This window comes from Camelus dromedarius, chromosome 12, assembly GCF_036321535.1.
Source record: "Camelus dromedarius isolate mCamDro1 chromosome 12, mCamDro1.pat, whole genome shotgun sequence".
Classification (NCBI taxonomy): Eukaryota; Metazoa; Chordata; class Mammalia; order Artiodactyla; family Camelidae; genus Camelus; species Camelus dromedarius.
In genome coordinates, this window is record NC_087447.1 from 42,358,702 (window position 1) to 42,373,110 (window position 14,409).

Below are 14,409 nucleotides of genomic sequence, written 5' to 3' on the forward strand. Positions count from 1 at the left end.
CCAAGTGAAGATTATCCACCCCCGCCAACCATTATCCATCTCGTAGTCAATGATCTTCAAAATTCTAAACTAATCCCCTTTAAACAAACCTTTTAACAATTTTCTACTCTATTTCCTAAGCCTAAAAGGCCACGTATTATCTTATCCCTGCTCATTTCTTCAGCCTCATTGAAAGAAACCTTCTCATCCCCCACTGCCCCACCTTAGCAGCCTTCTTTAGGTTCTTTCAACAACAAACATATTACCCCATTTCAGAGTCTGTGTACATGCTGTGACTTTCTACCTACAACACTCTTCTCTCTAATACTTCACCAGAGTTAATTGGTCCATAACTTCACATTCTTTATCTCAGCTGAAACATTCCCTTAAAGAAGCATTTCCTCATTGATCACTATGGGCTCCCTATTACTCTCATAAGCGCCAAGGTTTTTTATTTCATAATACTTATTACATATTTACAATTATTATATCCATAGAGTGGCTTTATATCTGCCTCTCCTATTAGACTTCAAGCTCCACTGGGAGTAGGGACTTTATTGTTTGTATACCCAGTTCCTCTTATGTTCGGCATTTAAAATATTCAAATATTTATTAAAAGAATAAATGAATCAACAACAAAAAAAGTGCCTTGGAAGTAGCTGTAATCACCTAGGGGCAGTGCAGGACAAAAAAGTGTATTATATTTTAGGGGTAGACTGATAAGCCCACAAAGGCCACTACTATGGCATGTTTTAGGACATTAGTATTACAGTATATATCTTATATCCTGCATCAAATTATGAACTCCTGGAATGAACTGCTAGAATCAGTTAATAAATATAGGGGATGTCAGTCCCTACATTTTTTAACTTTTGAGCAAATTGATTCAGCAGATCAAAGTTACAAAATTAGTATAACAAAATCTACTTCACAGGCTAGCTCCAAGGAATATATACAGAAAATATTTGAGCAAATATCAAGACACACTAAATGTTATGTTGTTTACAAACCCATACACAAGAGAATCTCATCTTTCTCAGAAAGTATGTTCTAAAGTCAGTAGGACATAAACCAATTTTGTCAAATTACTTTAGTTCCTTTAATCACTCATAAAATACAGCACGTTGTTTTTATATATATATACAACATTCTCTTGAAGTTCCCAAAACTAAGCCTTTCCTTCTGAGTTAAAAAAGACTGCTTTCTATAATTGGAACCCCAAGTGAAATTGTTGGTTTATGTTTAGGAGTCACTTTTAAACAATGAAAACCACACAAAGCACCACTGTTTTTGTTGGCTGGACACATAATTAGCTATATGTGAGTTAAAAGTGAACATATGCCCCTCACTGTATCTTCCTATAGCACAAAAGGTACTACATAAATGTTACATTAACAAAGGACCTTTACCAATTTCTAACTTCTTAAGGTTTAAATAAAACAAAACAAACAAAAAATCAGAAGAGTACTTGAAGGAAACCAAGGTAAATATTTTTTAACATCTTGGTGGGAAAAACCTAAGCATGATATCAAAAGATGAAAGCCATGAAATAGTTTTAGTGTCAAAGAGATAAAAAGTAAAACTTTTTAAGCTCCCTCCATCAGTATAAATAATGATGAAAAAAATCTGCAACATCTGAGGAAGAGTTAATCACTCCAAAACAAAAATTAGCAAATATATGCAATCAAAATACAAAAGAATCAGTACAACTGGACAAGACAGTCCTAACCCAAAACAATATGTGCAAAGCACTGGTGAAGATATTAAAAAAATGGAACTCACACTGCTGGTGGATGTATAAAACGGTACAATGATTAAGTATCTGACACGTACCTGTCTTACAGCCTAGCAATTCCACCCTTATATATCCAAAAGAAGTAAGTGCTTAAGTCCATAATAATACAAGTGAATGTATAAATAAATTGTTGTACAATGAAATACTATACAACAACTTAAAAAAATAAAACCAACCTATGGAATCAAGCAATAATATAGATCTCAAAAACATGTTGAGAAAGAAGGCATGTGATTCTATTAATATGAAGTTTGAGGACAGGCAAGTCTAATCTATAGTTAACAGAAGTCTGAATAATGGTAATCTGGAGAAAGGTATGATTAGGAAGAGTTTCAAGCAAAAATTCTAGGCCTATGGGAATGTTTTATCTATCGATCTATCTTCATCTGGAGAGTGATACTTAGGTAAAAGCTCACTGAGATGTGCATATTTTTGAGTTTTGTATTATATATAAATTATCCCTCAATTAAAAGAAAAAAATTCAAGACTACTTTTATCTGAACATTCATTATTCATAATAGCCCCAAAGTGGAAACAACCCAGATGTCCATCAACTGATGAGTGGATAAGCAAAATGTGGCATATCCATATATACAAGCAACATTATTCAGTAATAAAAAGAATGAAGTACTGATACACGCTACAACATGCATGAACCTCAAAAACATTGCGCTGTATGAAAGAAGACAGTCACAGAAGACTATAGATTGTATGACTTCATTTATGTGAAATCTCCAGAATAGGTTATGGACAGTTAGTATGGCCTGGGGGTGTCAGGGAGGAATGGGGTTTCTTTTTGGGGTAATGAAAAGGTTCTAAAGTTTGTCATGATGGCTGTGTAACTGAATATACTAAAAACTATTGAACTGGATACTAAAGTGGTTGAATTCAACACATTAATTTTTTTTAAAAAAATCAACAAAACTAAACATTGAAAGAAGCACTTATCAGTTTATTACTCTTATTTTAAGTCACTTTGAATGCCTTCTAAAACACTCCAGCATAAATTTAAAAAGTGCAACTGACAAAAAAAGTGTTACTTTCAGACAACTGAGCTAGACTAAGGGTAAGAAAGGATACTGTCAGTGGGATTAGCACAAACAATCTCAACCTGGGACATCTATCTACTGGCCCCATCCAACTGAAATCTCTAATGCAGGAAGCCTTATACTCTCCCAAAGAAGGTTAACAAATGGACTTAAATTAGTACTAAGTATCAGACATCAGATCCTCAAGAAAACTGAGACAGAAAGTAGATTTGCCATCGCTTGGGGCTGGGCTGGGAATTACCATAAACTGGAAAGAGGCATCATATTGGGATAATGGAAATGTTCCAAAACCGGATTGTGGTGGTAATAGTTGTACAACTCAATAAATCTACTAAAAATCACTAATTTTCACTTAAAACAAGTGAAGTTTACAGTACATAAATTATACCTCAAAATAAAGTTTAAAAACAGGAAGGAAAGGGCCCACAGATCTGTAAAATTATAAAACACAAATCAAATAAAGACATATATTAACTGTTCAAATTAGGAAAAAAATATTATTTCAACCACTGGTTAATCAACAACTTTCTGGCATTCTTGGATATAACAAACTATCACATATTAAGAAGAATTTCTAAATTCACATGGTAACTATTATTACAGCTATTAATTATCATATATTTTAAAGATCTTTGTAATTTCATAATTTAAAAAATAAATTTAAGTTAAAATATCACTAACATCAATCTTTAATCACATAAACCCCTTAAAATGTGAGTAATTATGGTGTTACTGTCAACAGTTCGGCAAATACTGATTAGGCTTCAGAAGATGCTACAATAAATCTTTCATATGAGTCAAAGTATAAATGTAACTTCTGGATGCTAATACTAATTATAGGTCCCTCTTCAAGCTGCAGTCTTCTAGCAAAGAACCAGGAGAACTAAAGCAACAGATGGGTCATTATATGCCATTAGTTGAGGTAAAACTGCTAATACTCAGGTTTAAAAACTGTTAACCATAACAAAAAACTACCTTTCTAAACAATTTCTTACCTTCTAATTATTCTCATCAGCCCAGATAATTCAACATTCATCCTTAACCCACCTCATCAAAATTCAATAGCCCCAACTCCATCTCTATCTACTTTAACTCCACTTACCAGTACTTACAAAGTGTCAGATACTATAGAGATAAAAGATCACCACTATAAAGTAGGACGGGAGACTAATTCTAATTAGACTGACAGGTCACTTTTTATTAGACCCTAAAGGACGTGAATCCACAGAGAGCAGAGAAAAGATTTTTAAAAGGAAAAGAAGTATGGGTTATGTTAAAGAGACAGAGAATGAAAGCGAACAGTGAAAGACAAAAATGAATAGGTAAATTGTGACCACATCAAAATTTATTAAGTGTGAACTTTTGGGGGAAGTTTTTACATGATCAGATCTATGCTGTAGGAAGATAAGGTCCTGAACCAGTATGAAGGATGTAATTCTAAGATAGACAATAAAACATTATAGGTAGAAAACTATTATTACTTTAATAACTAATAACAGGCCTGAAAAACTTCTACCCCACAGTTTCCCCTACTCCCCAAGTCTAACTATAAAAAAAGAAAAAATACATATCTCATAAACAAATGCCCCTGACCCTACTCCCTTTAAGCCTACAATCTTATTCCTGCCCCCTTACTAGCATTTCACTCACTAACCTTGCAATAAGAAATTTGTTTTCTCCAAAGCTACCAATATTTTAAAAGCTCCCCACCTATCCCCCCGCCAAAGTCTTCATTTTACTTTAACTTCCCTCATTTAGAAATGTCAACAATCCTTTCTTTTTCTAATAGCTTTTTACTTATTATAAAAGAAATTCATGCTTACTGGTAGAAAATCTATGAAATTTGTTTAAAGTAAAAGGAAACTAAGTTACCTCAAACACCAATCTTCTTACTTACTTCCTTTTCTCGACTTCCTCCCACTGTTATGCACAATTCTTCAGCCTCCTTTTCCCTGTTTCTCAAAGTCCCCAAAATGGACATGGTCTAATGGGTAGCCTGCCAGTCCACCCCACAAATTACTCAGTGACTAAAAGAAAAACCCACTTTGAATCAAGCTTATCGTTAATGTGCCACAGACAGAAACAGTAAGTAAAATAATATATGCAACAACTATGTCTGAAAAAGAAAATTGCTTTCTTATAAATATTTACATGGTATTATCTTTCTTTCAGATCTTTAACATGCTGTGTCACTGAATACCTTCCTGTCTAACAGTCCAAGAATCCAGGGACTTTCCCTCTTCCTAATTCTTAACAGTATCTACTTTGTGATATTTCTAATTAAGGAATGTTAACTGCTCAGACTACAAGATACTTTGTCTTCCAAAAATATATACCATACTCTCATAAATATTTGCTGAATTTCTAGACATGCCAAATCGTCCCATAAACGTGTTATCACTTTACATTTCTCCAGATCTAAGATTTTCATTAATTAAACAGTTCATAAGCCTTTAATAAAATAAAGTTAACCATTTATAAATAAATATATCACTTCCAGTAGTAATAGCAATCATCTGTGAGGATTCCAGATATGACTTAGGAAGCTCATGAATTTTAAAGATAAACACAAAATATCAAGAAACTTATTAAAGCTAAGTCCTCTTACTTTTTTTCACAGAAAGCATTTGAAAAAGCAGCATTTCTGCCTACATAACCATTTTATAGCACATTAAGCTTAGGAATTGAAGGTTTATAAGAGATTTAAATGAGATTTATGGTTAGGAAAAATTTTAGTTTCAGGTTGTAAGAGCTTAACAGAAGGAGATGAGCAGTATGACTAAAGGTCTGCATATAGAAAGTTTTCCACTGAATGCTGGCAGCTAAAGCAAGAAGAGAGCAGAGACATTAATGTCTGTTATAGTAATCTGCCAAAACCTTCAGAGTTATTTTTTTCTTACAAATGAAGAAACAAGTATTTCTGAGTGTGTGTGTGTGTGTGTGTGTGTGTGTGTGTGTGTGTGTGTGTGTACATGTGCCAGCATGCGCATACAGGCAGGAAAGGACAGTCCTTGTATCCAAGAGCAGTCTCTCAAATGTAAGAAACAGTTAATGTTGAATGAAAGAATACCAAATGCATATTCTAGAGTACCTAAATAATTTTAATTGCACTTCTACATATACTAGAATACATAGCTTAAAATTTAAATAAGTGACAGATCTCTGTAACACAAATCTATTTTAACAACTCAAAGATGAGTATTCTTAACATTTCTAACTTACTCATTTCTCTTTGCATTCAACAAATATTTACTGAGAGCCTATAATGTGCCAGGCACTGTGCTTATAACAGTGCCAATTTTCATGCTGCAATAATGCTATCTACTAGTGATCTCAGTGTCCAAATAATATGTACTTGTGTTCTTTCTCCCTTAGTGCTGATCATTTTACACTGATATGTACAACTACTAAGTTAGTAAATGGAGATAGGAAATGAAATGTACTGCCTATTGAATTGGTTAATCAACTGGCACTTAAACAATAGTTCAAATAATGTGGAGAGAACTTAATAGGTGCCAAATGCTTTCCCAAAATGTTTACATCCATCATCTCACTCAACACACACAACAAAATGACATACCATACTATTACCACTTTCATCTTACACATAAGGAAAATGATGCTTAGAGGTTAAATAACTTTTCTAATATCCTCCAGCAAGTATAAAAATCTTTCAGTAGTTAAAAAAAAATCAAATGGCTAAGGGAGTTTTCAATTATACTTATACTTTTAAATGATTTTCTTCAATCTTTAAGGCAAAGCTTGTTAGATGGAAGATATTTCAAATTGTGATACAACAATGAACAGTGGGTTCCAAATAATAACAGCAGTTCAAGAAAGATAAAAATTTGTAACATATTACACAGTAAGTCAGTAGGGAATACTAAATAAGATGTATCTTGAAAATATCTGCCAAAAAGAGTGTCCCTACTGTGTCTTTAACAATCTAATGAAAGTTTAATTTTATCTATATGTAATATAAAAAAGCATATAAACACCCTAAAAATCCTTGAAGTGGACGTGGTACAAGAGATCCAAAGCCTATATTGTTATCTATAGACAGTAAAGCCTACCATCGACAACCAAAGAATTGCAGTAACAAAAGACAAAAATTCCTGACCTCATGAAATTCAAAAATTATACTGGGGAAAACAATAAGTAAAATACATATGATAAATCAGTACTATAGAGAAAAATAAGAGAAGGAAGATAGAGAGTGTGGTAGTCAGATCGCTCCTTATGGATGTGGAGACAGTTGAAAGAAGTGACAGAACAAGTCTAGGAAATAACTGACTAGGAGGGGGTTACAAGCAGATGGAATCACTACAAGATGAGCGCACTTTTGTTTCGTTCTTAAACTACCTGCACTATAATGCTTTGATAACATTTATAATTTTTACAGTTAGTGATTACTTCACTTAGCTGAAGAGATCCATTCAAATGTCAACTGATCTTTTTCTTTAACTAAATGAATCAAGATGTAACTTCAATGAATGAGACATCACAGAATGATCGGTTTACCCTATCTTATCCAAAGCAAGAGCTTGTCAGAAATAAAATGCTACTTTCTTATTCTCACTACAGTCAAGCTTCTTGAAGACTTATCTGGGATATATTTCCTAAATCAAAGTTCTGCCACAAGGAAGTCAAGGCAAAAAGTATTCAAACGAAAGCATTTCATTAAAATGGAATCAAGATAAGAAATGAGAATAAATATTCTAATTAATAGAAAAGTTACCTAAGGAAAATTACTGAAAAAAATCTAGGTGCAATAATTGAAAGAAATTTGCAAAATGTAAATAGCTAACAATCACAGAAACACGGACCAAATATCAAGTTTTCTTCGACAGAAAAGGTAAGCAGTGTTCACTATTCTGGAGTATTCCAAAACCCTAACAGGAGCTTAACAGTTAAGTAAAAAATGCTTTGAATATTATTTTGATTATTTATCTCCCCAAAACTAGCTTGTGAAATACTTACCCCAGATCTCTACTACAAGACATGAGTACCTACAACTCAACATTCAATACCCACTAGAGGAATAAATTTCAAATTTGCAGGGCATATTATTCAATTTTCCACAAAGGAACCAATTTTTTCAAATAATAATTTTTAAAATTAATAATTACACACAAGTATGTTTAGTCAAAATAATGTGCTTTAGGGTAAAGTAATGGTAGAAATCACTATTACTAAACTTTTAGTGTGTCAAGACTTATATGCATAAACACATTATGAACAAAATAATGTTCATCTTAATCTGTCAATCACTAAACAAATCAAAATAAAAAGTGATCCATATCTCCCTCCACAGTTTAGTAATGGTTCAAAGTGGGGATTTCTTTCAACTTACTATTTTATATCCAAAAGAAAGCTAACCTCCCAAGGTGACTTTGAGCCTAGAAATTTAATCATCACTCTTGGCATGATCTAATGGTTTTATTTACACATAAAATAGATTTAACTTTTTGTTTTGAAATAATCTTACACTTAGTTTGTCTAAATTCTGTAGGTGGTCCTAAAATATTAGTTCTTTGAGGCCAGAGATGTTTAAAACAGAATTGTATCTTGAAGATATTCAATTAGAAATACTCTTGGAAGTCAATATAAATAATGCTGTTTAATTACATACCTACCAGTTAAGAGTATAAAATAACTGAATTTCTCTTTTAAAGAGGGACTTCTCTTTACGTTAAAAAAAAAAAAGAGTACACTAAACCTCACTAAAGCTGGGCAAATACATAGGAAGGCATAGGAAGTGACAGCGATCCTTTTAAGAAGTCTTTAAAATACTCACTAGAATATAAGTTTCTGAAATTCAGAAACAAAGAACGAAACTGAAGATAGTACAATAAAGTACCCACATAATAAGGCTGTTTTCCAAAGGGTGGTCTCCCCAAAAAATATGAGGAAAAAAGAAGTTCATATGGAGCTTGGCACATTTCAAGGCACTCTTACAGTCTCCCTTGACCGTTCCAGCAACGCTGTGGCCTAATTTTATGAATGGGAAAAACTCAGCATCATAAGATTGAGCGACTTGCCCAAGGTCAGTCAAGAAATTAGTGGTGCAGCTCTACCTAGAAGGGTGCACTTCACCTGACACTTTTCAATACATCGCCCTGCCTCCCCGACTGAGGCGTTATTAGAGTAAAAGAGCAGTGAATCAGACTCCTTTAGGTATCCGCACTACCCTCACCCGGCCAGAGAGGCGGGGGTTCGCCTCTGAAGGCGCTCCCCAACAGCTCGGCCGGAGAGAAAGTTGTGCAGGTCACCGATCAGCCCAGTTAAGTGACAAGCTGACAGGCGCAGCCCCCAGTGGATCAGCTCTGCATTCCCAGGAGCCCCTCCAAATCCGGCGCCAGCGAGACTGCTCCCGGAAACGTCTGAAAAACCTCCCGGTGACTTTCGCCCCCTCCTGGGCGCGAGGAACGAGCTGGGAATGATCCAGAGGGCGGCCGGCCACCCGAGCCAGCCATGTGTCCAGCCCGTCACGCCCGCCTCGCCTCAGCCGGCTCTCATGCCTCGACCGCAGCCAGAGGCCCAGCTCAGGATCCAACGCAAAGGCTGCCTTGGCCGCCGCCGCCACCGCCGCCGCCGCCGCCGCAGCAGCCTCAGGGCCCTGGCATGGCACTCGCTGTCAGGTCCCAGCCCCACCCCTCCAGTTGGGCCCCTCGGCCACGCCGTCCGCGCCTCTGGCCAGGCCCAGAGGGCTCGGCCTGCCAGAGTCCGCCCGCCCGCCGCCTGCCGCCGCCGCCAGCCCGGCGTCCTTACTTCATTGAGCTGGCGCTCCGCGGCCTCACGCAGGGCTGGGTCCATGGTGCCCCGCAGGGCCTCGATAATGGTGTTCGGGTCCATCGCAGGGCGGACGCGGTCAAACCCGGGACTCGGGTGCTACTGGGCCAGGAATAGCGCCGCTCACTGCGCACATGGACCCGCCGCACTCCGCAGCGGCAACCGGCGCGAAAGGAAAGAGAAGCGCCAAGGCCCCGGATAGAACCTCTTCTCCTCGGCGTGGAGGCGGGAGATGCTCCGGCCACTTCCTGTCGGCGCGCTCGCAGAGAACCTTGGGAGTTGTAGTCCACTTGTGCGGTCCGCAGCCCACGTGGCCCTGAGCTGTCGATCCTACGGACGAGACTTACTATTCAAAAAGAAAAAATGTTCAAAGTACACAGAAAGAAAATTAAAACAATGAATTACAAAGATTTCACGTAATAATATACCTATGGTGGCCATAAGGTAAGTCTGATGCAATGTGTGATGCTAGCAGCTGTGTAATTGAAGGAAGCCTTTTGAAAAGCAATTTGAGATGAATTTCTAAATACCATAAAAATGTTCATAATCTTTGACCCAAGTAATCCTATTTATAAGACTATCCTCAGAAAATAGCACAAACGATTAAATGAGCTTTATGTGTGAAAGGTGTTTAATCACTTACATATTTAAAATCATACTAAAATTATGGCAGGAGCTTTATACAAATCACCTCTAAATACAGAATAAAAGCAAAATCCCTATTAAAACCCACCTTCTTCAAAACAGTCAAACAATCTTAAAAAGTTTAAATAACTTTCCCAAGGTCACTTAGTAAGTGTGGATTTCAAACTTAGGACGTTCCTGTTTTCAAAGTTTTCATTCTCTCCACTGAATTTTGAGAACCCTGCTTCTCAAAAGAAATGTGGAACAATACGGGAATGGTTAAGCAAATTACAGGAATCCAGTCAATTAATTTTTCACAGCCATCAGAAATTATAAATATTATATACCTTGTAACATCTATATATGCTGTGTATATATATGTATATATGTATATATATGTATTATATATACAGCTTTGTAACAGACAAAAACTGGGGAACAAGGCTGGCAAATGAAAATAGTTGATTTTCTAGGATGGTGAGATTTTGAGTAATTTCTTTTCATATCTGTTATTTTTGTAATAAGTTATGTATAAAATGAATCATAAGCCTTCAAATCCAGTTTGTTAAAGGATCACTTATTGTTTTTAGTTTGCAAAAAGGAAAAAGGGGGCACAAAAGCCTTTCTCTGGAATAGTGGGCATTGCAATACTAATCCCTTAGGTGCTAGCCACTGTGCCTAGAAGTAAAGTATAATTATTCCTAATTTACAAATGAAGACTCCAAGGCTCATTTTACTTAAATTGTGAAAGATCATAAGGTTTTCATAATATAACCTGTAGCTAGATCTATCGTTGTAATGATACAGTCTAAGAATTTCATTTCCCTATTCCATTCCTCAAATGTAAGGGCCTTGAAAATAAGAATTATGTTTTGCATCTTCACCTCCTATGACAGAGTTTGAATGTCTATCAGGAGTTCAATAAATAGTGAGTAAATGAAGAAAGGAATGAATGAACTAGTAATAACTTCTCGGTGGCTGAGACAGAATCGATACCTCAATCTTCATGATTCCAAAGCCTTTCCTTTACTACATAGCTATTTTAGATTCCAGAATTCACTTGTATGTCATGGAATTGTGACAATTACAGCATAGCACAATGTATAAAAAGCACATAGAAAGTGCTCCAAAACCATTAATTCCCTCTCCCTGAAACTGGAAGGAGCAAGGAGTTATGGGGGATTGCTTTTAAGCTATAGTACTGGGAACTGAGAGCCAGCAAGGTTTGCAGATCTACAGCTGGAGTGGGGACCTGCGTCTCATGCTTCAAAGAGAGTAGAGCCCATAGGGTACTAGACCCTGTCTAGGGAGCCAGAGTTCCTTTATCCAGACAAGGAGCTTGGCTTCAGGACCATTCAAGAGCTGGCGGCGCAGTTACCACACCCAACTTACTTATAGGTTTATTTTTATTTTGTTAAACTACTAACACAGAAAATGTGACTTATATGACTGGTAATTTAGATGTCATTGCCTCCAGGCCAGGGACCATGTCTGTCTCTTTGTGGCAGGCATAGAAATGAGCGTGTGATCAATAAATAAGAGTACGAAGAGTAAAAGGAAAAGCACCATGTTAGGCCAGTATAAACATAAATAGAGAACCCTACCTCACCCCTCAATCCCAGTACCCAGTGCCAAAGGGAATATACATATCTATGCTTGCTTGGGCTACTTAGTCTAAGGAATGCAGGGAGGTATAAAACACTGGGTTTCAGAGCTAGTTTTGAGCTAGGGTGAGGTTCCACAAAAATCAAGAAAAGATAAGGAACAATGCAGTGGTGATTTGGTTAACTGATTTTATAATAAACATAATGGTTCTTTTAGTCAAACAGAAAAAGCCTGTCTGGCTGCAGGTAAGAGGAGGGGGAGAGGTTCAGGGAGTGACCGTAATAGCTATGAGGGAATAAAAAGAGTTAATCTTTCCTTTACAGCCTCCACTGGAGGCTTTTGTGGGTGAACACCAATGACAAGGCCCTTGAGCATAAATGTCTAGCACTCAAAGACATCTTAAGACTTGGTCTAATCTGTCTGACATGACTGGATTTTGTCAAGACATCCTGTAATTACTGAAAGCCCACATCCTATATTGCCTATGTTAGGCCTATTTCCGATATCTAAAACATTTCAGACAAAATTTTTCATGAAATTTAGTTTTTCTCAATAAAGATAATCATTATCTTTGTAACTAAGTGGGATTCATTTTTATACCTGGTGAGATTTTTACTATAAACAATTTAAAGTGTAGGGGGTAAAAAAAAGACATGGAAGCTAAGAAAAGAGCTACTGATTACATTCTGAGGCTCGTACAAGCTGTGCTGCCTTGGCTAAATCTTTTGTACCTTATTGGCCCTCATTTTTTTTTGACATTAAAATTATTTTTAATTTTTAAAAAAATTTACAATGCTGTATTACTTTCTGGTTACAGCATAGTGATTCAGTCATATATATATGTGTGTGTGTGTATATATATATTTATATATATTATTTTTCATTACAGGTTACTACAAGCCATTGAATATAGTCCTCTGTGCTATACAGTAGGTCCTTGTTGTTTATCCTATACATAGTTTGTATCGCCAATCCCATACTCCCAATTTATCCTTCCCTTCCCCTTGGCCCTCATTTTTTGTTTCCATCATCTATAAAATGAGTAAATAATTCTACCCCAGGCTCCCCAAATTATTCTGAGGATCAAATGAGGTTGGAAAGTGCTTTGAAATTATAAAGCTCAGTATAAACATAAATTGTTATTGGTATTAAGGAAAAGGCTGAGGAGAAAAGGAGCTAAGAGAACAAGGAAGGAGAGCTATAGGCAGTGAAGAAATGGAGACTCTGCAAAGCATCCTTCCCAGCAGCTGTAAGTTTGCACTTTCAGCAGTTTGGTACATATGTGTCTTTATAAAGCTTAGTGTATGCAAGGAAAGATTAAAAGACAATCTTGTGTTGAAACTGTCACATGAAGACCATTTTACTATTGCATTTCTTTTAAGTACACTGACCTACACAAAATTGAAGTTTATGCCTTAAATCATATAAAAATCTTTAAAGGTCAGCTTCATCAAGGTATGATTTACATAGGGGTATGGCTCAGTAGTAGAGTACATGTTCAGCATGCACGAGGTCCTGGGTTCAATCCCCAGTACCTCCATTAAAAAACAAACAAACCAAAAAGGATATAATTTACATACAATTCAACAAGTTTTCACAAAGTTATACACCCATGTAAGACCACCATCATTGACATATAGTTTATATCCATCAGCTCTTCCCAGTCAATACTTATATACTCAGCCCCATGCACATATACTCACCAATGTGCTTTCTATTAACTATCAATTAGATTTGCTTTTCCTAGAGTTTCATGTAAATGGAAGCATTCAGTAAGCACTTTTTATGTCTGGCTTTTTTTTTTTCATTCACTATAGTGTTTCTGAGATTATTTCTATGATGTTAAATGTATCAGTAGTTCCCTCCTCGTTGCTAAATGGTAGTCTATTGACTGGGTATACAACTATCCATTCATCACTGGTGGACCTTTGAGTTACTTCCAGCTCTTCACTATTGTGACTAAAGCTGATATGTATATTTATGTACAAATATTTGTGTGGATATATGTTTTCATTTCTCTGATAAATAGCTAAGAATGAAAAGGCTGGTTTGTACTGTCAGTATATATGTAACTTTATAAGAAACTCAATCATTTCTGAAATTGTACAAGTTTGCATTCCCACCAACAATTATGGGCATTTCATCGTTTTATACCTTCATCAACAGTTTGAATGCTCAGTCTTTTTAAGTGTATCTAGTGGAGTGGATATGTCATTAAGCATGTCATGGGTAGTATACATCTCTCTGATGACTTAATAATGTTGAGCATCTTTTCATGTGCTATTATCCATTTTATGATCTTCTGAGAAGTATCTGTTTTGTCTGTTTTTAAAATTGGGTTGTTGCCTTACTGCTATTAGGTTGTAAGATACTCTGGGTACAGTTCTCTCTGTCAGATTTCTGTTTTCCAGTTTTCTTTTAAGTCTGTCTTTCTATTTTAATTGATCTTTCAAAAAGCAGTTTTCTGTTTTGATAAAATTCAATTCATCTATTATTTCTTTCATAATTGTGCCTTTTATGTTCTATGTAATAAATCTTTCCCACTTGAAGATTGTACAGATTTTC

At 36.0% G+C, this 14,409-nt stretch overlaps 1 protein-coding gene across 1 annotated transcript in view; it reads right to left on the bottom strand.

Moving 5' to 3' along the window:
- IPO7 (importin 7) overlaps window positions 1-9,823 on the bottom strand; it is a 38,540-nt gene extending 28,717 nt beyond the window's left edge. Inside the window, exon 1 of the mRNA XM_031460051.2 lies at window positions 9,595-9,823. Coding sequence (XP_031315911.1) covers window positions 9,595-9,678 — 84 coding nt within the window. The 5' untranslated portion in view covers window positions 9,679-9,823. The remainder of the gene's footprint in view (window positions 1-9,594) is intronic.
- Window positions 9,824-14,409: the final 4,586 nt, after the last annotated feature.